Source organism: Natator depressus, chromosome 20 (assembly GCF_965152275.1).
Source record: "Natator depressus isolate rNatDep1 chromosome 20, rNatDep2.hap1, whole genome shotgun sequence".
Classification (NCBI taxonomy): domain Eukaryota; kingdom Metazoa; phylum Chordata; order Testudines; family Cheloniidae; genus Natator; species Natator depressus.
In genome coordinates, this window is record NC_134253.1 from 4,580,560 (window position 1) to 4,606,334 (window position 25,775).

The 25,775-nt window shown below is 44.8% G+C and overlaps 1 protein-coding gene across 3 annotated transcripts in view; it reads left to right on the forward strand.

Moving 5' to 3' along the window:
- Positions 1-23,738, forward strand: part of SLC4A8 (solute carrier family 4 member 8) — a 67,319-nt gene extending 43,581 nt beyond the window's left edge. For 2 of the 3 annotated variants that reach the window (XM_074935426.1, XM_074935427.1), the window contains 14 exons: positions 646-820; positions 2,760-2,893; positions 3,841-4,086; positions 7,681-7,786; positions 12,269-12,430; positions 14,153-14,266; positions 15,071-15,232; positions 16,429-16,680; positions 18,317-18,385; positions 18,866-19,039; positions 19,856-19,993; positions 20,898-20,998; positions 23,032-23,134; positions 23,704-23,738. In XM_074935426.1, the coding sequence (XP_074791527.1) occupies positions 646-820; positions 2,760-2,893; positions 3,841-4,086; positions 7,681-7,786; positions 12,269-12,430; positions 14,153-14,266; positions 15,071-15,232; positions 16,429-16,680; positions 18,317-18,385; positions 18,866-19,039; positions 19,856-19,993; positions 20,898-20,998; positions 23,032-23,119 (1,921 nt within the window). In that variant the 3' untranslated portion in view covers positions 23,120-23,134; positions 23,704-23,738. Of the gene's footprint in view, positions 1-645; positions 821-2,759; positions 2,894-3,840; positions 4,087-7,680; positions 7,787-12,268; positions 12,431-14,152; positions 14,267-15,070; positions 15,233-16,428; positions 16,681-18,316; positions 18,386-18,865; positions 19,040-19,855; positions 19,994-20,897; positions 20,999-21,924; positions 22,038-23,031; positions 23,135-23,703 lie in introns of all 3 variants that reach the window. The other variant, XR_012635884.1, reaches the window with a different exon arrangement.
- The last annotated feature ends 2,037 nt before the right edge of the window (positions 23,739-25,775 follow it).

Consider the following 25,775-nt stretch of genomic DNA (forward strand, 5'->3'; position numbering starts at 1 on the left):
GGTCAAGCGGTAGCAGCTAATGCTTTAAGATCTAGGGATCCTAGGTTTAATCACAGCCAGGGGTGTTGTTGCATCCAGATTTCTCTCGCTGTGGGGTGAAAACAATTATTTGAACAGCACTGGAACTCCTCATTATACTGGTGTTTGTATCACCGTAGCACCTAGGAGCCCTAGTCAGGGACCAGGACCCCATTGTGCTAGGTGCGGTACATGTGTGTATAAAAATGATTGAGAACGTAACGCTGTTCATATGCCCAGTAACGCAGAAAATTTAATGTATAGCAGTAGCGGATAGAGCACTGGACTGTGCCTAACAAGACCTGGGTTCTGTTCCCGGCTCTGCAACTGGCTTGTTTGGGTGACTTCAGGCAAGTCAGTGCCCCTCTCTGTGCCTCAGTTTCCCCATCTTTAAATGGGGTTCCTGAAACTTATGACCTGTGTAAAGCACTTTAAGATCTGATGGAAAGCATTGGAGCTAGGCATCATTTCATTATGAATAGTGTCAGAGCAAGGCGTAGGGTGGCTTGCAACATAGAGACTTTACAGGACAGCATTTCTTGTCTCTTGTTAAAAACAAAACAAAACCTGCCATTCTTGCCCCAATAGAGGGGAAAATATCTCCTTTTCTTTTCTTTTTTTTTGCAGGCTCTTTGGTGGTTTGATCATGGATGTGAAACGAAAAGCTCCTTGGTTCTGGAGTGACTTCAGGGATGCTCTGAGCTTGCAGTGCTTGGCGTCTTTCCTCTTCCTATATTGTGCCTGCATGTCCCCCGTGATTACCTTTGGGGGGCTGCTTGGAGAAGCGACCGATGGACAAATAGTAAGAATATTTTTTTTCTAATGCATAATGTATGATTCCCAGGAGAACAAGCTACATCAGAGAACACCAAGAGCAATAGGCATTGAATTTCACTGCTGCTAATATGTTCTGAGTTCTATTGATTTGCCTTCTGCTAGTTGAGCCTTTAGGGGGCAGGTTTTCTCTACAACCAGGCAGGCTAGAAAATTTATTTATTTTTAAATGAAAGCTGAGATTCTCGTGTAATCACTTGACTCCGGGAGCTGGAGCTTTAAGAAACGCTACCAAATATGATGAGGCTCGTGATAAACTCGTGAGAGTTGGCAACATGGACTGATTTGGTGGAACGATATCAATTCACATCAGCAAAGCCGCTGTCCCATGGAATTCCATGGCATGTGCTGCTTACGCTTCGGGCACGCGAACAAAGTGTAGCTTTCAATGCTTACATTTTCAAAGCTGTTATTCCACGGGGCAGCCCGTTCTGTTTGGATAGGTGAATAACCCTAACCTGGCAGAGTGATAGCTATTTAAAATTAAGATCCTGCTGGAGGTAGGATAAGAGGCATAGATAGAAGGTGATGGGTGTCCCTGTAAAACTCTCAGGGTACATCTACACTTATTTGGAGCTGGAGGTGTAGATTCTAGCTGGAGGAGGCCAATCCGTGCTAGCTCTGATTGAGCTAGTGTGCTAAAAACCGAGTGTAGCTGTTGTAATAGGAGGGGCAGCAGGGGCTAGCCGCTGTGGGCACAAGTCCAATGTCTTTCATAATTTGGTTTCCCATTGCGCTGCGTTAGACCGTACAACTCCTCGTCTTGTCTTTGCCGGTGTTACTATCTCCCCGCACTCCCACAGGTTGTGTATTTATGTAAAGGTTCGCAAGAATGTGCCATGAGCCCACGCCACTTTCATTCAGCACTATGCATGTGTTCTTTTATATGCAAGCCCTCTCAGAGGTCCAGAGAGGCCCAGGCCACTTCCAGCTTTTGAGGCCCCTAGCCATAATAAAAATAAAAAATGATGACACATGGTCTAATCTTGTGTAATATATTTTATTAATATTTATGAACATTTTAAACTCTAATATGACAAAATCTATATCAGTTAACAAAAAAAATTATGTCTTTTACCAAATCACATCTCTTATTTCCTTAAATTTGCAGCTCTAAGCTGAGAGAGCGTGTCACATTCTGGTCTGATAGGGATGCACATAAAAACAAGTTGCAAAACTTATCAAATGCCAAAAAATTAAAAAGAGTCTAAATTTGAGGCCCCCTTTGAGCTTGAGGCCCAGGCCAAATGGCCCTCCTGGGGCCCCCCCCTGATTGGCCCTGCATTTTGCAGTCATGGGATAGAGTCCAGAACCCGCCAAATTGTATAAAATCTTAAGGAAGGAAGAGGCATTTGCAGATTTTATTCACTAAATCCAATACACTGCAATCCATAAACAATACTCATCCCTAGCTCTTATCTGGCACTTTTCATCAGTAGCCCTCAAAGCACTTTACAAAGAGGGCGTTATCATTATCTCCATTGTACAGATGGGAAAATTGAGGCAGTGTATACAGGAATATAGGACTGGGAAGGACATCCTCGGTCGCTGAGTAAAGTCCCTTAGTACTACATCCATATACGTATTGCTATTTAGTCATGTAAAATCCAAGCAGAGATGCAAATTGAGATTTTCAAACCAACTAAGGGAGTTGGGTGCCGGATTCCCATTAAAAATCAGTCCGGGTGTTAGTGGAGGATTCAAGTGATTATTTTCAAAAGAGACTAAGGCCACGTACAGCGCTCTGGCAGCGTGTACTCAGCTTACAATGGTGTGAATATAGTTTACGCCCATGCTTATGCACTGACAGAGCAGTGTAAAGTGGATTAACTGTAAATGAGATTCAGACCCAATGTGTGTAAAACTTAAAGATGGAGGAATATTTATCTGTTTGTTTTTAACTTCAGAGTGCAATAGAATCCTTATTTGGCGCCTCGATGACTGGAGTTGTGTACTCTCTGTTCGCTGGACAGCCCCTCACTATCTTAGGAAGTACCGGACCGGTGCTGGTGTTTGAAAAGATTTTGTTCAAGTTCTGCAAGTAAGGCGTGTGCTCTTCAGAATGTACAGAATTGACCCAGGTGGCAGATTAAAAGAACAACAGGGTGTAAAATACAGTTTTATTTCCTCCTTGCAAAGAAAACAGGGCTGCTTTTGCGAGTGATGGTGTAAGACTGGAATAGTTTGAATAGATTTAATCAAAATTGGAACGGTGAACAATATGCTGACTTTCATGAGCCGTGAATGGGTCGCTCATATACTTAAAGTTACACACATTCTCAAGTTCCTAGCCCCTGTCCCCAAATGCTTGTTTGTCTCATCCACTTCATGTGTCTTGTCTTTTAGGTCTGGATCCTGGAAATACTTATGCACATGCTTAACTTCAAGCATTTAACTAATAGAGCTGATGGAAAAGTGGTTCCCCCATAGAGAATATTGATTGTTGGGTAGAAATTTGAATACTGAAAAATTTTGTCCAAAAAGTGAAATCTTTCATTTTTGGCTGAAATATTTTGGTTTCCAAGCATTCAGTTTTTTGACAAAAACCTCAAATTTTCCGCAGAAAGCAGAAGCTTTAAAAAAAATATTCATTGGAAATTTTTTTGGATGGAAAATTTCCTACCAGCCATAGTAACTAGTTCCATTGAATTTAAGGACTGTACATTCTTAATGTTATGCCTGTGTGTGTTTGAAGACTGTGAGCTCTTAAGAGCAAGGACTGAAATTTTAATATAGAAGTGTACAGTGCCTGGCTTAATTGGGCCGTTGCTAGGTTGATTAATTAATAATAAATAATAGATTTGAGCTCTTCTCTGCCTGGTCTACACCCTTGACTGGTGGTAGTTGGCCTGGAGAGCTATGATGCACTAAATTGGTCCTCGTAAGAGTGTTAATGTGTGAATAAAGTGTCCTGTGCCATTCACTGAAAACTGTGCACCTCTTTGCTTATTCTGACCTTTGGCGCATGTCCCTGGCTCCTTTTTGCAGAGACTACGCACTCTCCTACCTTTCCCTGAGAACCAGTATTGGATTGTGGACTGCTTTCCTGTGCATCGTCCTTGTGGCAACAGACTCCAGCTCCCTAGTACGCTACATCACTCGCTTTACTGAAGAAGCGTTTGCTTCTCTGATCTGTATCATTTTCATCTACGAAGCTCTAGAGAAACTGATTAAGCTAGGGGCCACCTACCCCGTCCACATGCACAGCCAGCTCGACCACCTTACCTTCTACTAGTAAGTTCATCTTGTGGGTTTTTTTTCCCCCCTCCTTTTCTAAAGCTACTCTCAAACAGGACAGTAAGATGCTGATTCAGCAAAGTATGTGCCTAAGCCCAACCCTGTTTAACAAAGCATTTAAGCACACATTTAATTCCCATTGACTTCAGCAGGATTGCAGCACCTTGCTGAATAAGAAAGGTTTAAACGTGATTAGATGAAGATGATCTAGCGCAGCATTTCTCACCCTTTTTTGATAACAGAGACCAGCTTGTTGCCTTCCTAAGCTCTGTCAGGGAGATCTCAGGGACCGGCACTGGTCCATGGATAAGACCATAACAGCCATATTGGGTGAGACCAAAGGTCCATCTAGCCCAGTAATCCTGTCTTCCAACAGTGGCCAATGCCAGGTGCCCCAGAGGGAATGAACAGAACAGGGAGTCATCAAGTGATCCATCCCCTGTCACCCATTCCCAGCTTCTGGCAAACGGAGGCTAGGGACACCATCCCTGCCCATCCTGGCTAATAGCCATTATGGACCTATCCTCCATGAATTTATCTAGTTCTTTTGAGATCCCTGTTATATAGTCTTGGCCTTCACAACATCCTGTGGCAAGGAGTTCCACAGGTTGACTGTACTGTGTGTGGAAAAAAATACGTCCTTTTGTTTGTTTTAAACCTGCTGCCTATAAATTTCATGTGGTGGCCCCTAGTTCTTGTGTTATGAGAAGGAGTAAATAACACTTCCTTATTTACTTTCTCCACACCAGTCATGATTTTATAGACCTCTTTCATATCCCCCCTTAGTCATCTCTTTTCCAAGCTGAAAAGTCCCAGTTTTATTAGTCTCTCCTCATACGGAAGCTGTTCCATACCCATAATCATTTTTGTTGCCCTTTTCTGAACCTTTTCCAATATATCTCTTTTGAGATGGGGTGACCACATCTGCACACAGTATTCAAGATTATGGCGTACTACAGATTTATATAGAGGCAATATGATATTTTTTTGTCTTCTTATCTATCCCTTTCTTAATGATTCCCAATATTCTGTTAGCTTTTTTGGCTGCCGCTGCACATTGAGTGGATATTTTCAGAAAACTATCCACGATCTCTTTCCTGAGTGGTAACAGCTAATTTAGACCCTGTAGCAAGGCGCAACTCACCAGTGCAGCGCCTCCCGCTGGTCATCCTGGGAATTCTCTCTCCAGCCTCTGGAGCGCCTCTGCAGGCCGGTGTCATGCTTGTTTCAGGCCCCCTGTGTCCCTCCCAGACCCAGTGCCCTTCTACATCAGGCTTCTGCCCCCTGTAGTATCCCCACAGTCTGGGTCTCCCCTCTCCAGGGAATCCCCATCCTCTGTCCCCACCTTGCCTCAGCAGCTACTGCCAGTCCTCATCTAGCCCTCCACACACTGGGGCAGACTGCAGTCTGCACTACTCATCATTGGCAAGGAGGGTTTGGACCTGCTGCCTTTACCTAACCTTGGGCTGCCCCTCTGCAACCCCAGTACCTGCTTTAGGCCTTCAGCAAGGCCTGCAGGCTGGGGGTTTCCCAGCCTGGAGCTCCCTAGCTCCTCTGGCCTTTCCCCAGCCCTGCTTCACTCTGGGCACCCGGGTGAGCTCCTAAGCTGCCAGGCCCTTCTCTCTTCACAGCTAGAGAGAGACTTCTTGAGCGCCTGGCTCATAGTCTTTTATAAGGCCAGCTGTGGCCTGATTGGTGCGTGGCCCCAGCTGTGGCTGCCTTCCCCATCAGCCTAGCCTTTGGCTCGCAGCCCCAGCCCTCTCCCAGGGCTGGCTGTAACCCTTTCAGGCCCGGAGTGGGTGATCACCCCGCTACAGACCCCATCATTTCATATGTATAGTTGGGATTACGTTTTCCAATGTGCATTACTTTGCACTTATCAACATTGAATTTCATCTGCTATTTTGTTGCCCAGTCACCCAGGTCTGAGAGATCCTTTTGTAGCTCTTCGCAGTCTGCCGGGACTTAACTATCTTGAGTACTTTTGTATCATCTGCAAATTTTGCCACCTCACTGTTTACCCGTTTTCCCAGATCATTTATGAATATGTTGCATAGGACTGGGTCCAGTACAGACCCCTGAGGGACATGACTATTTACCTCTCTTCATTCTGAAAACTGATCATTTATTCCTACCCTTTGTTTCCTGTCTTTTAACTGGTTACCAATCTATGAGAGGACCTTCCCTCTTATCCCATGACTGCTTACTTTGCTTAAGAGCCTTTGGTGCGGGACCTTGTCAAAGGCTTTCTGAAAATCTAGATGCACTATATCCACTGGATCCCCCTTGTCCACATGCTTATTGACCCCCTCAAATAATTCTAGTAGATTGGTGAGGCATGATTTCCCTTTACAAAAACCATGTTGTCTATTCCCCAACAAATTATGTTCATCTATGTGTCTGACAATTTTGTTCTTTACTGTAGTTTCAACCAGTTTGCCCGGTACTGAAGTCAGGCTTCCTGGCCTGTAATTGCTGGGGTCACCTCTAGAGCCCTTTCTAAAAATTGGCATCACATTAGCTATCCTCCAGTTGTTTGGTACAGAAGCTGATTTAAATGAAAGGTTACAGTCGACAGTTACTAGTTCTGCAATTTCACATTTGAGTTCCTTCAGAACTCTTTGGTGAATCCCATCTAGTCCTGGTGACTTATTACTGTTTAATAAAAATTAGGATCTAGTGGATAGAACAATGGGCTGGGGTTCATGAGACCCAACTTCAGTTGCTAGCTACTCCTGAATAGCTCCCTGTGTGGACATTCTTATTCCAGAATCCACTTTGGAAGTGGATTAAGAACATTCCAGAATAAGTGTCCACACACCGTGTTGTTCAGGATTGGCTATTTTGCTTTGAAGATACATCCTGCCTTTTTCTGGAACAGCTGTCGACAAGCCCTCTGCATCAGGCTTTCTGTGTGACCCTGGGCAAATCACTTAATGTGCCTGTAATAATTCTTCTCTGTCTCGCGGGGGAGTTGGGAGGATCAAATCCGCCAGTGATTGTAAGATGCTCAGATATGATGGTGAAGGCCATAGAAGTGTCAGGAGTTGAATTTAAGCACACGCTTAAGTGCTTTGCTGGATTGGAACTTAATGCAGGGACTAAGCTTCTTGAACGCCAGCTGACATAATGTGTGACTGTTTAGTGGTAAAGCGCAGAGATGTGCCACAGAGGTGTGGGAACTTTTGAACAGGGAATCCACCAACACCTAGAAACCACTGGCATTTTGCTATGTACTTTGAGAGCATTTAATGGTCTAGTGGTTCGGGCACTGGGCAGGGAGTCAGGAGACCTGCGTTCAGGAGCCCTTGAACAAGCCCCTTCCCCGCTCTCTGCCTCAGTTTCCCCATCTGCACAGTGTGGATAATGGTACATATTTCGTTTTGGAGGTGCTGGTTGTGCCTCTGTAAGAGAGGCTGAGCTCAGTTTTGCTCTTAAACCTTTTTGTTTTTGAGCTTAATCCTAAGAATACAGCATATCTTCCCCCAAAATTAAAAGCGAAGTATAATTATTATGCAACGAGGTTTTGTTATCGCTGAGGAGTTCCCCTCTTTTGATACTTTAACCCTAATATGTTTTCTTTGCTCTTAGCTGTAAATGTGCTGCTCCTGACAATCCCAGCAATCAAACCCTACAGTTCTGGAGCGACAGGAAGATTGTCCCTTCTGCAATTGAGTGGGCAAACCTCACTGTCAGTGTAAGTGCTTGGGCCTTTGTGCTCTTATCTGTGGCATATTACAGATCTAGGGTGACCAGATGTCCCGATTTTATAGGGACAATGCTGATATTTGGGGCTTTGTCTTCTATAGGTGCCTATTAACCTCTGTCCCAATTTTTCACACTTGCAGTATGGTCACCGTATACAGATCAGAAGGGAGCAGAAGGGTGTCAAGGTCCAAATAACCATCATGTCACACTCCCGCTAATGTTAGCTCTGCCTTTTCGTGCTGCTAATTGTTACTTATGTCCCCTAAGTTACCCCAGGCCTCAAACCGTACTAGAACTACTGTAATAGAAATAATTCAGTTCAGATTCTTGTGAGTTTAAAATTAGGGCTGGCTGGAAAACAGGAATTCTCTTTTGCAAAAAATGTCAAGGTTTCAGCATTTGTTTTCACCGCAATGAAACGGAAACCTTTCACCGTTTCCTGTGAATACGAGAGAGAGAGAGAGAGCAAGCGAGCCTAAGGCCTGCTCCGCAATAGCTTGGTGGTTACAGTGCTCACCTGGCCTAGGGGAGACCTGTTCTACCTGATATGGAGGAGAGATGAACCTGGGTCTCCAGGTGAGCGTCATAACAGCTGGAATATATAGTCAGAATCTCTGTTGGGGCTGCTGCATTTTGTATAAATAAAACCTTCCGCCAGAAAATAATGGGACAGAGGGAGACCGAGTCTAGCCTGGTGGTTAGGATGCTTACCTAGCATGTGGGAGTTTCAAGTCCTTGCTCTGTCTATCACCCAGCTGAGTGCCCTAGTCCCCAGGCCACTGGCTATTCAGGGGTCACTCCCCTGACATCCCATCCAGGTTCTGTGAAAATGTTGCTGAAACTAACCCCTTCCTACCAAAAGTTATAGTTGGCATTTTCTGATGGAAAAACATTTTGTCAAAAATTTCCTGACCAGCCCGAGTTTAAATGCTTGGGACCAGCATTCTCTTGGCCAGGGGAGGTGATCATCCACAAAGACCCAAGCAGTAAATGCAGCCTGCCTATGCCCTTGATTTAGGAAAGCATCTCTGTTCAGGAAAGCAATCCTGTGCTCGGCTCTAAGTCCACACTTACGTCTCATTGAAGTCAATGGGACATAAGCGCATGCTTAAAGTTAAGAATGTGCGCAAGTGCTCTCTTGATTTGGGGCCTCATTACTCCAAGCCCGGGACTCGGATTCAGTAATGTGCTTAAGCATATCGCTTTCTTTAAGCATGTGAGATGGGGAACTGCTTAAAGCTAGGTGTGTGTTTAAGTCCCTTATTGGAATCGGGGACCCTGTGTGGAACATAGAGGTCTTTTCCCAAAATCTTCTGATCACTTCATGTGGGTTTTTCCATGAGAACTCGCTTCTCCTTCCATCATTATCATTGACTTAACCCTCCTTTCCATCCCTCTCTCGCCTTCCCTGAATTCTTCCTTTTTCTGTGAGAGGTTTCAGAGTGGTAGCCGTGTTAGTCTGTATCAGGAAAAAGAATGAGGAGTCCTTGTGGTACCTTAGAGACTAACATTTATTTGGGCATAAGCTTTCGTGGGCTAAAACCCACTTCATCGGATGCATGCAGTGGAAAATACAGTAGGAAGAGATATATATATACAGAGAACATGAACAAATGGGTGTTGCCATACCAACTGTAACGAGACTAATCAATTAACCTTCTTGTCAACTGTTCGAAATGGGCCATCCTGATTATCACTACAAAAGTTTTTTTTCTCCTGCTGATACTAGCCCACCTTAATTGATTAGTCTTGTTAGAATTGGTATGGCAACACCCATTTGTTCATGTTCTCTGTATATATATATATCTTCCTACTGTATTTTCCACTGCATGCATCAGATGAAGTGGGTTTTAGCCCACAAAAACTTATGCCCAAATAAATTGGTTAGTCTCTTAAGATGCCGCAAGGACTCCTCATTCTTTTTGCTGATACAGACTAACACGGCTACCACTCTGAAACCTTTCTTTTTTCTATGAGGTCTCGTGGATGAAAGCAGCATTCACAGTTTTGAGGATGTGCCTTTGATTTACAGTTCAGCGTTACGTTGGGTTTTGTTCTCTGTTCATAAGAACGGCCATGCTGGGTCAGAGCAATGGTCCATCTAGCCCTGTATCCTGGCTTCCGACAGTTGCCAATGCCAGGTGCCCCAGAGGGAATGACTAGAACAGGCTGTCATTGAGTGATCTGTCTCTGTTATCCAGCCCCAGCTTCTGGCAGTCAAAGGCTAGGGATTGCATCCCTGATCATCTTGGCTAACAGCCATTGATGGACCAATCCTTCATGAATTTATCTAATTATCTAATTCTGTTTTGAACTCCCATTATACTTTTGGCCTTCACAACATCCCCTGGCAGTGAGTTCCACAGGTTGACTGTGCGTTCTGTAAAGTAATACTTCCTTTTGTTTGTTTTAAACCTGCTGCCTATTCACTCCTTAATGCACCCTAACTTACCCCATGCTTGTTCGATGGCCATTGTGCAGCGATTAGGCATCTCCACTGGTAGCTGACAGTTTAAATGCATTTTACTGGTAATGTCTAAGCCCGCACCTGTGAGGATTTGACTCTGTGAGCCAGGTCAGAGCTGGGAGGGGAGGTTGGAGGAGCCCTGCCTGAGCAAGCAAATCTGAAGAGTATGACTGCCCTGGGCAGGCATAATGCCTCAGGAGGGCTAGTGCCCGTACAGCCAACCCCAAATGGTGAGCAATCATGAGTCCAGTCCCCTGAAAAGCCATGAGCAAAAAAAATCACAAGACTTGCAATAACATCGTAAGACTTGGCAACAGTGCCCCATGCTCAGGAGCAGCAGGGACTGCACCTGTTCTGTAGCTATATAGCCTGCATTTCCTCTAGCGTTGGCTCGGTAGCCTGGGGACGATTCCTAGCTAGCTTCCTGTGGGACCTGGAGCAATGTTGTGTCTCTTTGCCTCCCCTCAATTTCCTTGACCCATTAGGTGACAGATTGCAGCCGCTTCGTGCGTGAGCTCTCCCTGCCCTTTCAGCACTGTAGCGCACGCTACAGGGCGACCCCAATATAGCCCGTATTCTGCTAGCAATTTGTGATGTAAAACATTATTGCATTTTTTTTTGAGGGGGTAGTTTTTAAATAAAGCCGGTGTCGTTTCCACTCTACTAAGATCACATGCACTTTGGCAGGACTGTAATGCTCTCAGCTGTTTTTCCATTACATTTCCATTACTGTTTTTCCATTAGTAAACAGCACTGTTGGCACAAATTAGGTCATTAGTGCAACGATTCAGGTAAAAAGAACAGGAGGACTTGTGGCACCTTAGACACTAACAAATTTATTAGAGCATAAGCTTTCGTGAGCTACAGCTCACTTCATCGGATGTCATGCTAGATGAGTTCTTGGTTACCCAAGGTTAATAAGTGACTTAAGGCATAAGCATGCCAATGTTTAGGAAGAGATTGTCAAAAGAGGTGGACACTACAGCTGGTCCGAAAAATTTTGTCCAAACAGGTTTCTATCTGAAAATTCCACTTTGATGCAACTTACATTTTCTGTGAAATTATATTTGCAGTAAAATTTCACTTCGAAAAAAAGAAAAGGAAAAAAACAGAACACATTGAAATGTCCCCAGTTTGATATATTTGGAACAAAAGTTTTTATTTTTGTTTTTTTCAAATTTATTTTTCATTTTGAAACCTACTTTATTTTGTATAAAAAATAAAAATACATTTTTAAAAGTGCTCAGAATCGAAACAAAACCTTTCAGATTTATTGAACGTTTCGAATGACCCCCACAAAATAATTTTTTTTAAGAATCTCATTTTGCGAAAAATTTTAAAATTTTTGGCTTTTTGTCACGGTTTGGAACCTTTTTTTTTTTTTTTTTCCTTTTTTCTCAACATTCCAAAATGTTTCACAGGGACAGAAAATCCTTCTTCTGACCAGCTCTAGTCAGCAGATTGGGTGCTGAGCTGTTTTGAAAATCTGGCCCTACGTGTCATGACAGGAACCGTAGAGCGATGAGTGCTTTTGAAAATGTGACCCCCAAGAGATGACTCTCATCTGTTAAGTGTTTGCAGGATGGAGACTTTAAGTAAATAATAGTTTACTCCCGTCAAGTTCAGAGTTAGGGGATTAGAGGTCTTACTAGATGATCTAACTCTCCCTTCAGGGCTCAAATCTCTGAATGAAAAAAGTTAGCGGCCAACACTTGTATCAAGAGGGTGTTAATATCCATGAATCATTACAGCCCTTCTGATCATTCCTACATGTTGCTACCTAATGCATATTAAAGCTACATGCTGTCAGCCAAAGGCACATCATAGTCAGTGGGAGTTTGGCCTATGTAAGAATTGCAGGATTTAGTTCTGAATGCTGTCTTTAGACTGTGCAGATACTAAGGCCTTTAAAGAGCCCATTTATTGAGATGTCACATGACATTTGTGGTGTATCATGGGCATTGTGTGTGTTTATGGTGGTGTCTTGATTACCTGTTTCCCCAGGAATGTCGGAAAATGCGTGGTGAATTTACTGGACCTGCCTGTGGGCACCATGGCCCCTACACACCAGATGTCCTCTTCTGGTCTTGCATTCTCTTCTTCACCACCTTCATCATGTCTGGTGCACTGAAGATGTTTAAAACCAGCCACTATTTCCCAACAAGAGTAGGTAGAAGATGGTGGCTAACTGCCACCCCTCTCTTTCCTGAAAGACCAGTATTTCATGGTAGCTCTCGTTAGTGTATATTGATATAAATTCCAAGGCTGTGAGGAAATTAGGACTGGTCATAAATTTTGCCATGGTCCCTCATGAGAACTATAGTTCATTGATCTCATGTCCCGATCCTCCACTATGGTCTGGGTTTTCCAGGTAGACTATATCACCCATGATGCACCATGGCCAGGGACTCCTGTGCACTGCCTCCCCTTACAAGAGGGACGATCAGAGTGCATCCTGGGAGATGTAGTTTGAGCTGGGAGCCCAGACTATAGAGGGGAATGAGAGCTTGAGGCACCTGGACTACATCTCCCATGCAGCATCATGATAGCATTTCCAAATGGAAATATTTTGGGTTTTGCCTGAAATATTTTGTCTGACAATCAACATTTTTCCTGGGGGAGGAAAAAAAACATTTTTCAAACAGCTATAGTGGAAATATCACCAGATTCTCCATGTATTGAAGCAGATGTCATGGCATGATTCTGGCACATCAGGGTATATATGTGATATATTTAGAATGATCCTTGTCCAGTGAGATCTAGCCAGTGCCCACAAACCTCATTGCATGCACTCCAAGGCATCTGAAGAATTTGGACTAACACCAATATTGCTAAATTGAGACTGCAGTAATATGGATAAAGTAATAGGACTATTGGAATTGACTGTGGGTATTGATATGTTCCTACAGGGAAGAATCCAGGGATTTAAAAACAATTCTGAATGGTAGAATCATGTATTAAAAAGTATGCTTGAATCTGGGTGTTTGCTAAAAATTAACATTACGTTTAACAATAAAAAGGGAAAGAATTTCAATGGGAAGATCATTTGCCTTTGACTGTACTGTCTGTTGCTTTGTTTTGACAGTTTACTAATGCCTAAGGCTACATTTTAGTCATGGGTATTTTTAGTAAAAGTCATGAACAGATCACGGGCAGTAAACAAAAATTCACGGCCCGTGACCTGTCCATGACTTGTACTGTATACTGCTGACTAAATCTTAATGGGGGATGGCCTGGGGGCACCGCGGGTGCTCGTGGGAGGGCGGCCTGGCGGGTGTTGCGGGTGGTCATGGGGGTGTGTCCTGGGGGTGCCGCAGGTGCTTGGGCAGGTGGTCCGGGGGGCACTGCGGGTGCTCAGGGGACAGCAGCCCGGGACCCCCACTGGAGCTGGGTGGGGGGTTTGGCGGGGCTGGCAGGCTCCCTACCCAGCTCCTCGCAGCTCCCCGGAAGTGGTGACATGTCCTTCCCTCGGTTCCTAGCTCTACATGCTGCCCCTAGCGGCTCCGCAGCTCCCATTGGCCAGGAACCACAGCCAATGGGAGCTGCGGGGGCGGTGCCTGCGGGCAGAGGCGGCACGTGGAGCTAGGAGCTGAGGGAGGGACATGTCGCCACTTCTGGGGAGCCCCCAAGGTAAGTGCTACCCAGAGTCCTTACCCCCTCCCCTGCCCCCACCCTTAGTCCCCTCCCACATGCACCCAAACACCTGCTGCTGCTGGGGTGGGGGGTTGTCTGAGACTGCCCCAGCAGCAGCCAGCCTAGGCCAGCTGCACCGGCCTGTGCAGAAGTCACGGAGGTTCAAGAAAGTCACGGAATCCATGATTTCCGTGACCTCCATGACAAACTCGCAACCTTACTAATGCCAACTGCTTCTTTAATTTCTCATACCAGGTACGAGCCATGATAAGTGACTTTGCTGTTTTCTTAACTATCGTCACTATGGTGACTTTTGATTTGTTAATTGGAATCCCATCACCAAAGCTACAAGTTCCCAGTGTCTTCAAGGTAATCAAATGGTGTAACAGATCTGGTTTCACTGAACAATCCACATTTGTAATGACATTTTAAAATGAGCTGTATGTTGTGAAAGGCAGCAAGGTTTAGTGGATGGAGGATGGCAGACTAGAACTCAGGACTCCTGGGTTCTATTCCCATTTCTGGATGGGGTGTATGGATTAGTGATTAAATCAGGGGCAACTGAGAGATGGGATTCCTGGGTACAGTTCCTAGCGGTGGGATCTAGTGGTTGGATCAGGGAGGAGTGGGACTTAGGAGATCTGAGCTCTGTCCTGATTTGGTCACTGAATCCCTGGGTGACCTTGGAAAGCCTCTTCAACTCTCAGGGTGGAATTTTCAAAAGCACTCCAGTGGCTTGGGGGATGTTCTGTTTTTAGAGGTGACTTAGGCACTTAGGCCTAGATCCTTAAAGATATTTAGTCACTTAACTCCCATTGAAATCAATGAGAGTAAGGCATACCTTCGAGGATTTGGGCCTTAGGAGCCTAAATCAATGGCTAAATTACTTTGCATAAATTACTTTGAAAAAAATGGGACATAGGCTCCTAAATCCTTTAGAAGCTTTTGAAAATGTTCTCCTTAGTAACATGTTCCCCATCTGTAAGATGAGGACAATAGCACTGCCCTAACTTGCAGGGGTATTGTGGGGATAAATACATTCAAGACTGTGAGGCCCTTAGGTACTCTGGAGATGGGAGCTGGATAAGTACATAGATAGAAAAATGACTGAGAATGGATGGTACAGTTGCTTCAATAAATGGCTTTTATTATGCTGTGTGTATTTTGCTGTAGCCGACAAGAGATGACCGTGGGTGGATTATTAGCCCGATAGGACCCAATCCCTGGTGGACGGTGTTAGCAGCTCTCATCCCAGCTCTTCTCTGCACCATCTTGATATTCATGGACCAGCAAATCACTGCTGTTATCATAAACAGAAAGGAGCATAAACTCAAGGTAACAGTGTTTGAGGAGTGGATGAAGAGACCTGATTCTCTATTACTCTGAACCTTGTGTCATTTACCCCTGTGCAAAGTGAGCATGACATGCTTCCACATCGGAATGGTAGCAGTTTACATCAGCTTTGCACTCACTTTGCAAGGCCCTGACTTAAGCACATGCTTAACTTTAAGCAGTTGCTTAATTGCTGTCCTAAATAAAGATGCTTTCCTGGATTAGGCCCTAAATGACTACACAAGGAGCAAAGCAACAGAGAATTTGGCCAGTAATCTTCCTAACAGGTAAATTAGCCTAAAACCAAAATATCGAGGAGAGGTTTGTATTACCATCTCTGACGGGAATTAATTAGTCTGACGCACCACAAAGTAACTCATATTATAACTGCCTCTTAGTTACTTAAAAATAAAACCAGTCGAAATTTTTCTGATGAAAAATAGCTTTCTGATTAAATGGAAATTTCTGCCAAAAAAAATCTGGTTATGTTGATAATTTCCTGGTTTTCATATTAAAAAAGCTAATTTTTTTTGGTTGGTTTTCAGTTTCCAAAAGCTAAAGAGATTTTTTTGGACAGTTTTTCAAGAAAAATGTCAACAAACTTGAGTGTTTTTCATTTTTATCGATTTTTTTACAAGAAAAGGAATTAAAATGTTTCACCACCAAACTCTACTTCAAAGTTAATTTCTACATGACAATTATAGACTTGAAGGATGTTAGTTTTCCAAGGTGCTTTATTAAAGCAGAAAATCTCCCTGCTGGAATGTTTTTGGATAAAAATGATGAATTCTCCGTTTCTGAAAGGATTCTTATGAACACAAATAACTCAGCGCTTCTTTATTTCTTGTATTAATATTGGTGTTTTTCAGATCGTTACGTGGCATTTAATTAAAAAACATAACTTGTGCATTGTACATCAAGGTTTAGTTTGTGTTTCTGAAATATGTGCTCCAGCTCAACCTCAAGATATGGAATAACTGAGTGAAATTCTGTGAATGGCCTTTGTTATGATTAGACTAGCTAATCATTAACAATCACTTCTGGCCTTAATATCTATGGGTGAAATCCTGGCTCTGTTGAAGTCAATGGCAAAACTGCCATTAATGTGAACCAGGATTTCAACCCATGAGTCTGTTTTCAAAGATCATCCCTTTGGATAAAGCTTGTGTCTTGTCTCACTGGATTCTGTTTTCTTGCAGAAAGGATGTGGCTACCACTTGGACCTTCTGATGGTAGCAATAATGCTTGGTGTGTGCTCCGTGATGGGGCTGCCCTGGTTTGTTGCTGCAACTGTTCTATCCATCACCCATGTGAACAGCCTTAAACTAGAGTCTGGCTGCTCAGCTCCGGGAGAACAACCGAAATTTCTCGGGATACGAGAGCAAAGAGTCACTGGCCTCATGATCTTTGTGCTTATGGGCTGTTCCGTCTTCATGACTGCTGTGTTAAAGGTAACAGGACACAAAGTACCCAAAGTTCATCGGGACAATAAATATATGGAGAAATATTGTGTTTGTGATTGTACTGTGGAACTCACTGCCACATGATGTCCCCGAGGCCAAGAACTTAATAAGATTCCAAGAGGGATTGGACATTTATGTGGATAACAATAATATCCATAGTTATAACAGATAATGCAAAGGGAAAAAAAGAGACAGAGACTCTTGTGCTGCAGGGTTTAAGCCAATCTCTAACTATTCAGTATTAAGGTGAGACTTCATGGGAGGGCAGATTATCCCACATTTGCCTGTTGCTGGTTTCTTGCACTTCCTCTGGTGCATCTGGTACTGATTAGATGGACCTCAGGTCTGATCCAGTCTGGCAACTCCCATGTTCCTATTTCCACGGGTAATGTGGCAAGAAATATTACAAGGGGCATTACCATAAGAGGTGGCAGCTCGCTGTACTCGCTTCCTCCGAACTGGCTTCCGTCTTACAGTATCTCTTCACTGAAAAAAAAAGGTATGTTCTTAATTCAGGTTAGCTAACCCTGGTTAAAACAGCAGTGAAGACATGTCTACTCAGCCGTTAATTCACTTTAGCAACTTGTGTTCAACCTCACTCTCCCCATGAACTTTATCTCGAGCTGCTAACCTGAGTTAAAATCCGAGTTGCTGTGTCTTCCCTGCTATTTTCACGTGACTGAGCTAACCTGAGTTAAGAACACACCGTTTTATGCGGTGAGGACATGCCCTTAAAGAGGGTTAATGGATAAAGTGGCAGACCCCTACAGCCAGATTGTCAAAATGAGCCCTCTGTTTGTGCGTGTATATTTCTGTGCATGTGTTTTTCATGCCCACACCACATGTGCATGTGAATTTACATGCAAAAGCCCCATGTGCCTGGCTGTGGGTTTTGCACACAGGAGCTCTCCCATTTGCATGTGTCGATGATGGGGAGGCGTGTGCAAGCTGTAAGACCCAGAGTGCTGAGGAGGGGGAAAGCCTGCCTGGATGGATTCCCGTCTGTGGAACTGATTTAAAACTGAAGGGAGACGTGGAGGCAGAGTCTGGACTCGGGTCACATATAGGCCATCATCCTGGAGCACATGAGCCTGTGCCACAAACTCCTGTTTTCTTCCAGCCAGGGCCAGGCTCATCCCTTTTTAGCTTTTAAAACTGGATGAAATCAAGCTTATTTAGACCAATACCACATCCAGCTGCTGGTCTTCCAGTTACAACTGACTGTGATTCCCAGCATGCATTGCTTTCATAAAGGCTAACCATTCAATAGCGGCTGCACAGACTGTCTTACAAGTTTTCATCCCAAAAACGTCACCTGTGGGCTGAGATGAAGCATGCTAGCCTTATATGTAGTCACAATGAACTAGGGGGATGGCTTTTCTTTACTGTCACAGAATGCAGCAGCATTGAGATAAGTACATTTGAACACTGGCGAAATAACCTACTTTCCTCTAACCTCGTTCTCGGAAACGACCGAACCGTTTTTGATGTAACTTTCCCCCAAAAAGTAATTCCGATACAGAGCTGAAGCATGAAAAATGTCAGCCTTAATGATAGGCGAGCCTTATATGGCTATTATTTACTGTATACAGGTTTATCTTTAATACTTACGTTCTCTTTGCAGTTTATCCCGATGCCTGTGCTTTATGGTGTGTTCCTTTACATGGGCGTTTCTTCACTCGGAGGGATTCAGGTGTGTAATTTTGTAGCGCAAGGCTGTGTGCTAGATAGCGTGGCAATGGATGGTGCACTGAATTAGGACTCCCAAGACCTAGGTTCTATTCCCGGCGCTGGCCTTCTGGATGATGTTAGGCAAGTCATTGCCCACCCTGTGCTTCCGTTTCCCCATTTGTAAAGTGTTCTGAGATCTACTGATGGAAAGTGCTGTATAAGAGTTATATGGTGGTGTTATTACTCCTTGAGATAAAGGACCTGGTCCATTAGCTTACAGGCAGTAGTAGAATCACGAACCTCTACACGTGATCTAGCCACTGGGGGGGGACAAAGACTCACGCCGGTTTGCATATGGTAATTTTCAACATCCCACTAGATTGTTATTTTAAAGGAGACTCTTATTTCTCTTCCTGTTAATAACTTAAACTACTAAATGCAAATCTCGGCCAGCATTTGAAATCCTGTGTAATCAGAATTCTTCTGTATATGGTCTTTTCAGTTCTTTGATCGCCTGAAGCTGTTTGGAATGCCCGCAAAACACCAGCCCGACTTTATCTACTTACGGCACGTCCCCTTGCGAAAAGTACATCTCTTCACCGTGATCCAGCTGACGTGCCTCGTTTTACTCTGGGCCATCAAAGCTTCTCCTGCTGCCATCGTCTTTCCCATGATGGTAAAGCTCTTGCTCTTTACTAGCTGGATGGTTTGTGTCGATAGACACCAGCCATCTGCTTTAGGGTGTGATTAGTGGTTTTGTTCAAGAATTAGTAAGGGTCTTACTGAGTCTCATTTCCCCTACGGCCTCCAATGCCAAAGTAAAATGAGTGTCAATATAATTCCCTATTCAGGCTCTTTTGCATGGTGCAAACGAGAAGAGATCCCTAAAGGCCTTGTCTATATCCCTTACTCATATGAGCAGTCTCATTGAAGCCTGCCATTCAGAATGAGCTGGGGCAGCATTTTTGTTACGCTTGCTAGGTTAACTGGACAGGGATTGGGCCTGCTTCTGGGGCCATGTCCAAACTAGGAAAAAAGATGTATTTTTAACACGTGTGAACTAACCATGTCAAAATCCCTGTGTAGACGAGGCAGTTGTAGTTAGCTGATTGAGGACAACCCAGAGCCGGAGTCCAGGCTTGAACTCGACCAGCTAATGCCTGCTAAAATGATAGTTTGCCTTGTCTCCACTAGGATTTTACCACGTTTTAAAAACACACCTTTTCTTAATGAAGTAAGGCCCCTGTGCATCACCTGAGCACTGTTAAGGGGCCTCACCGTACATGAGGATCAGGCCCACTGTGTTTTCAGAAAGTTTTAGAATGTTGATTGAGGCATACCTGAAAACAAAAGATGTTCTGAATCTGAAAATTGAGTGAAACCATCATCGACTTGGTCCATTTGACCCATTTATTCCCAAATGGACTTCACTGGTGAACTCTAATATGAAAATTGGCTTGAACTGATTAGCTGTTCATCTGTATCCATGTAGGTCTTGGCTCTGGTCTTTGTCCGGCAAGTCATGGATTTCTGTTTCTCGAAGCGGGAGCTCAGCTGGCTCGATGACCTCATGCCAGAAAGCAAGAAGAAAAAACTGGATGATGCCAAAAATAAAGCCAAGGAAGAAGAGGTAATATCCATTGAGTGTCCCAGACTAGCCAGTGCCTATGAACTCATAACACTTGTACTTGCCAGTATAACCCTTTGTTTATAGTTTGAAGCCTGGCTGGAGGACCAAAAATAAAGAGCAATGTAATGTATTTGGAAGCAGGATGGTTAGGGCTGGTAATTTTCAACGGAACAGTTTTCCTTTGGAAAATGCAGTTGCATTGAAGTTGAAATGTTTTGTGGGCTATACAACACACCAGGTGGGCCAGAACTATGCTATACTATATACTGTACCAGTTATATCCAGACCTCAGGGGTTCAGGAACCAAATTAATGATCTACATTACCCAGAAGAGCCACAGTAGTGTGAATTTATATATATATATATAATCAGCAAAATGACTGACCAAGTACAATTGGTTAATAACATAGCAAAAGGACCCTGATTCCTGAATAACTTAGACTGGATAATAGTTAAATCATGCAGTGTTTTAATATCATGTGCTGCAAAGAGCCACGGGAGACACATTGAAGAGCCACTTGCGGCTCCTGAGTCTCACTCTGAGTATCACTGTACTATACTATACGGGTTCTTATACCACACACATCACTGTAGTATCTCAATGCCTTCCAGTTGTGCATGAAGTGATGTGGCTAACATCTGGTCACATGTGGTTCATTCTCTCATCCTGTGTGTTCCGTGGAGTGTTTTGTTTGGGTAGGGTTGTTTTTTTTTAATTTACATGTTGCTCTTTATTTATGTCAGAGAAGGCAAGGTCAAAAAACCCACTGTGCCTGGAGCGGAAGATCCAACACCTTTTGCTCTCACGGTTCTACTTCATCTGGCCTGCAGAATTAAGCGAGTGAGACCACCCTTAATTTCTTGCCCAACAGAGAGAGAACTTGTTTTGGTTTTTTTAAAACAGGAGTCTCAGAAAATGATGGAAGCTGCTGAAGCAAATGTAATGCAGTTATCATTGGGGAAAACGAAGTATATGACTGTTCCAGGACGAAATAACAATACCAGGTACAATTCACTAAGGAAATCCCCCAGCAGGAATATTTTGTTGTCACATTCTTTGCTGCACTGGTATCTTCATGGATGTGCTGTATTTCCGTCAATCCAGGCTTTTCTAAGCATTCGTGATCTAGGCTGGCATTTTCACAGCAGGCTAAGGGAGTTGAATTTCAATGAGATTTGGGCACTTTGAACATCCAAGCCCTAGTCATTATAATCCAAACACCAAAAAAAAAAAAAAAAAAAAAGTTGACTTTCTTCTAATGCCACATATTTAAATGTCCTTCATATTCCAATAAATACAAAGGCCGTTACACGGCTTTGCACTCCCCAGGCAGATCGAGTGTGCAGAGAGAAATCTCCAGACATCTGCGGTGTGTTGTTCCTAACGCGAACTGATTCCACTCCCCTCCCTCATAACCGCTTGTGAGATCAGATGTGTTAATAAAATAGAGTTGGTTGGAAAACAGATTTTCCATCTTACGAAAAATTTCAAGATTTCACATTTTTTTCAGCCCTAATTGGGACAAAATGCCAAACTGGGGAAGTGAAATTTTAAAAAGAACAGTGTTGGATCAGTCAACACATTTTGTTTCAATGTTGACCCTTTTTATTTTTAAAACCGTTTCTAAAATAAAGTCAATTTCAAAACAAAAAGTAATTTTTTGAAATGAAAATTGCAACGTTGTGTTCTGAAAATGTCAAAATGGGAGATTTCAACATTTCCAACCTGCCTTTTTTTCCCCTACAAATTTATACGATTTTGCGAAAAAGTTCAGGTTCGCTGAAACGGCATTTTCCACAGAAACCTGCTTTGCCGACTTTTTTTCCGACCAGCTCTATTCATAAGGAGAACGATTAAGGGTGTGAAAGGGGTTTTTCATGAGTCTTAAGAGCCAGACTTCCCATTGATCCTTGTTGGCAACCCCCGTTAGGCAGAATCAAGTGGCTGACATGTCCTGAAATGAAAGTGACGTGAGGTTTCTCACCCCTTCCTCATGGGAAAACCCATTGAAGCCAAGACCTGGTGGTGGATGTGAAAACTAAGGTACCTTTAAATTTTGTGAGGAAGTGCAGCTTGTGGGTAGGGCACTGAACTGGGATGTGGGAGGCCTGAATTCTACGCCTGGCTCTGCCATTGGCCTGCTGGTTGACCTTGGGTCAACTGATTCCATTCCCCATCTGGGAAATGGGGGAATGGTGATTATCTCCTTTTGTCAAGTGCTGTGAGATCTGCAGATGGAAAGCGTGATGTAATATTATTGTGGATCCTACCTACTACTCCCTTGGGCCCTGTCAGCCTAGGTGTTATGAACAGCACTTGCAGCATCAGCAGCCAAGACATGCCTCCTGCACCCTGGTCCTCTGCTTTAAAGGACGTTGCAGTCACTTCACCACTTGGATGCTGTTCTGTTGCTTTTAATCTTACTGGAAACTCATTGTATGGGAGTAAAAACTCCAGACTCTGCTTCTTCGGAGTGTTACTGACATTCCTTCGTGCTCGTTTTAAGAGGCAGTTACAAACACTGTCAAGACCAGCCCTCTCTCTGGTGCACCCGGGCGGGGACTATCAGACAAACGCAGTCCGAAGAAGCAATCCATTTGTCCTTTGTGCTGGGGACTCCCAAGTTAGCTAAGTGGGCAACGAAGCTGTGAGCAAACAGTGTGCCACATGGACCACACGCTTTTCCTTTCTTGACCGCACATTTTGCACAGAAGCTTTCTCAGTGAACAGCTGGCTGCAGTCCTGGCATATTGACACCGGCCCATTTAGAATGATGTCCAGAAGGGTTTTTATCACCACAAATGGTTTAGGAGCCTGCAACTCCCAGTGCCCCCAGTAGATGCTCAGCACTTGTATGGGTTGGTTGCTAAGGTCAATAATCCAGCAAGGCATTAAGCCCATGCTTCACTTTAACCACGTGGGCAATCTTGTTGACTTCAGACGCTCACCTGCTTAAAGATAAGCACGTGCTTAAGTGCTTTGCTTGAATGGAGCTGGTAGCGATCACGGCCATCAACACCTATAATATTTGTTGCAGGGACGATCCTGCAGAGATAAACATCTCAGATGAAATGCCTAAGACAACTGTATGGAAAGCTCTCAGCATGAACACAGAAAATGTCTAAATCCAAGCAGAAGAGGTAAACTGATTGCATGATCTGGGTTAACTGAGCTGCGGTCTTCCTCTGCACATGTCTGTGTGTACGCCAGCTGGATGGGTGTGAGCATGTGTTTGGTAGACGCAGAGCTAGCTTGGGGGTTCTCTCTGAGACCTGATCTGCCCGGGTTCAGCTTCTGGGGACAGGAGCCAACTCGGAGCCTACCGGAGGGGCGGGGGGTGGGCTCCGGCTCGCTCGGCCACTGTCCCAAGAAGCTGAGCCAGGGAGGGGGGGCAGCCTGCTGCAGCCACAGCCAGGTGCTATCGCAGGCAGCTGCTGCACTGCACCGGGCAGCATCCCAGGAGAGGATCTGTCCCTGTCTCTTCCCTTCTGTCTCTGCCCCCACCCCACTCCTGCTCTCCCCCCCCAAGCCAGCTGCTGGGGCACTGGACCCTGGGGAGGGTCACTTGACTCTTTGTGCCCCTCCCACGAGTTGCCCCTGGCAGAAATCCACCCCCTACCCTTGTGGTTTTCCTATGGGCAGGAATGATTCAGCATCTGACAGCAGATGTTACCTTCTCTTGCCAATGAGCCTGTCTCTCTATGCTTAGTTTTCCCATTTAGGGACCTTGACTTTGGCGGCGGGGGAGGAGATCGTGAAGATGACTCAGGGATGAGCCAAGATGTACAGACACGGGGAGAAAATACTCTTAAAAAAACGGAGAAAGGGGGGAAAAAAACCCACCTCTCTCCTCTGGTACTTTTTTCATTCAAGTAACTGGATTCCCATTAAAGCCATTCAGACATTTTCAATGATCTTTGGTGTGCTTCGGTGGGCGTTTATTCTCTTCAGACCAGCAAGCTGAGGTGGCCATGGCAATCGATGACAGTTCAGTGTTATTAAGCCTCTGTCATGCGTGCGTTCTGTTCTCTTTGTGGTAGAGAGATTGCTACCGCACAGCCATTGAGCGGTATAGATTTTCCATCTGATTTTCTTTTAAAAATATAAACTCTGAATGTACAAAATTCATTTTTTCTGGTCTTTTTGGGCCACCCTCCATTTACCGGTCTTCCCTTACTGGCTATTGGGCCGGTTGGGTTCTTGGTTAAGTTTCTGCAGTGATTTCTCTTCTCGTGTATTTTAATAGTTGTCACAGGTCCATCTAGCGACAGACCCCGGGGGGCCAGTGTAATGGGAATATCTTCAGCAGATCTGGACCAAAGCTGCAAACTGGTTTTTCAGTGCACGCTCATTTGAGTTTTTGCAATTTTGCACACATTCTGGCAACTAAGGCCTGGGTTGAGCAAAGCATGCCGGCCGCACTTGGCGGTGCGATGCCTAATTTAGGGTGGATGATTGGCGGGATTGAGGCTTCTAAGTGCCTAAATCCCTTTTGGCAATGATACTTAAGCTCCTAAATCAGTTAGATGTTGCAACGCTGCGCATGGCGACGCCTCTAAGTACCTTTAAAAATCTGGGCCTTAAGGACATTCTTAAGTCCCGTCGAAGTTCATGGAACTTGCTTAAAATGAAAAGCTCTCCTGATTATGTAAATGAATCTTGTGTGTTATGGTAGCCCCTAATGGCGCTGACTAAGATCAGGGCTCCATTGTGCTGAAAGGGAGTCCCTGCCCCAAAGAGCTTGCAGTCTGTCTAGACAGGAGGGTCATGCGGGCATTGTTGCTTCTGTCGGCCGAGCTCCGTGCACACACCAGGGCTCCTTGCATCCCTGCATTCCTCCCCCACAAGCTCTCTGAGTACCCCCTCCCAACCCTCTCTGTTTTAGGGAGTCCCTGCAACCCCCACCTCCCTCATGCTAGGAGTTTTGTGTACCCCCATGCCCCCTTCCCCCCCAGACCAGGGTCCTCCATTAAACCCCCTATGCCAGGGGCTTTGTGTACTTCCTCTCCCCCGCCCCTCTACCAGGGTCCCCCATTCAACCCCCATGCCTGGGGCTCTGTGTACCCCCATTTCCTGCTCTCCCCCATGCCTGGGGTTCTGTGTACTGCCCTTCTGCCCTCCCTCCCATGCCAGGGTCCCCCATTATTCCTGCTCCATGCCAGGGGCTTTGGGTGTCTCCTTGTTTCTCCCCCCTCCAAAGTACCTTTCTTTCCCCCCAGATTGGAAGGGACGGACGGACAGCTGGGGTCCTCTCACTTTCTCTCTCCCTCCCCCTACCCCTCAAGGTGGGAGAAAGGAATGAAGCTGCCTTTACTCTCCCCTCTTTTTGACTCCTCCTGCTGGCTGAGCATCTGCCCCCTGGCTGTTACACATCTCTCTGCAAGGAGAGCAAACAGCAGCGGAAATGGGTTTTCCAGTGTTCACCAAAATCAATAGGGTTCTGCCCGTTGATGCCTAGCATGCTCCCTGAACTTTCAGAATTGATCGGCCATGGCATTCAAAAGTTATTGCGTTACTCAGCCAGGAATAAAACCCAGGTGCCCTACGGCCCAGTCCTGTGTTCTGTCCATCAGGCAATGCTTCTTTCTTGCTTGTTCGCCTGCTTAGAGTTAAGCATGTGCCTGAGTGCTTTGCTGAATCCGGGCCTATGTTAACTCACGCTGCGCATGGGAACAGGGAACATTGCAGACGATTCATAATGGTGAGTATTCATGCCATAGGCCTGCTTCGAAGAATCACCCTCGTCCCGTGATGGGCCAGAAACATTGGTTGTGACCTTGG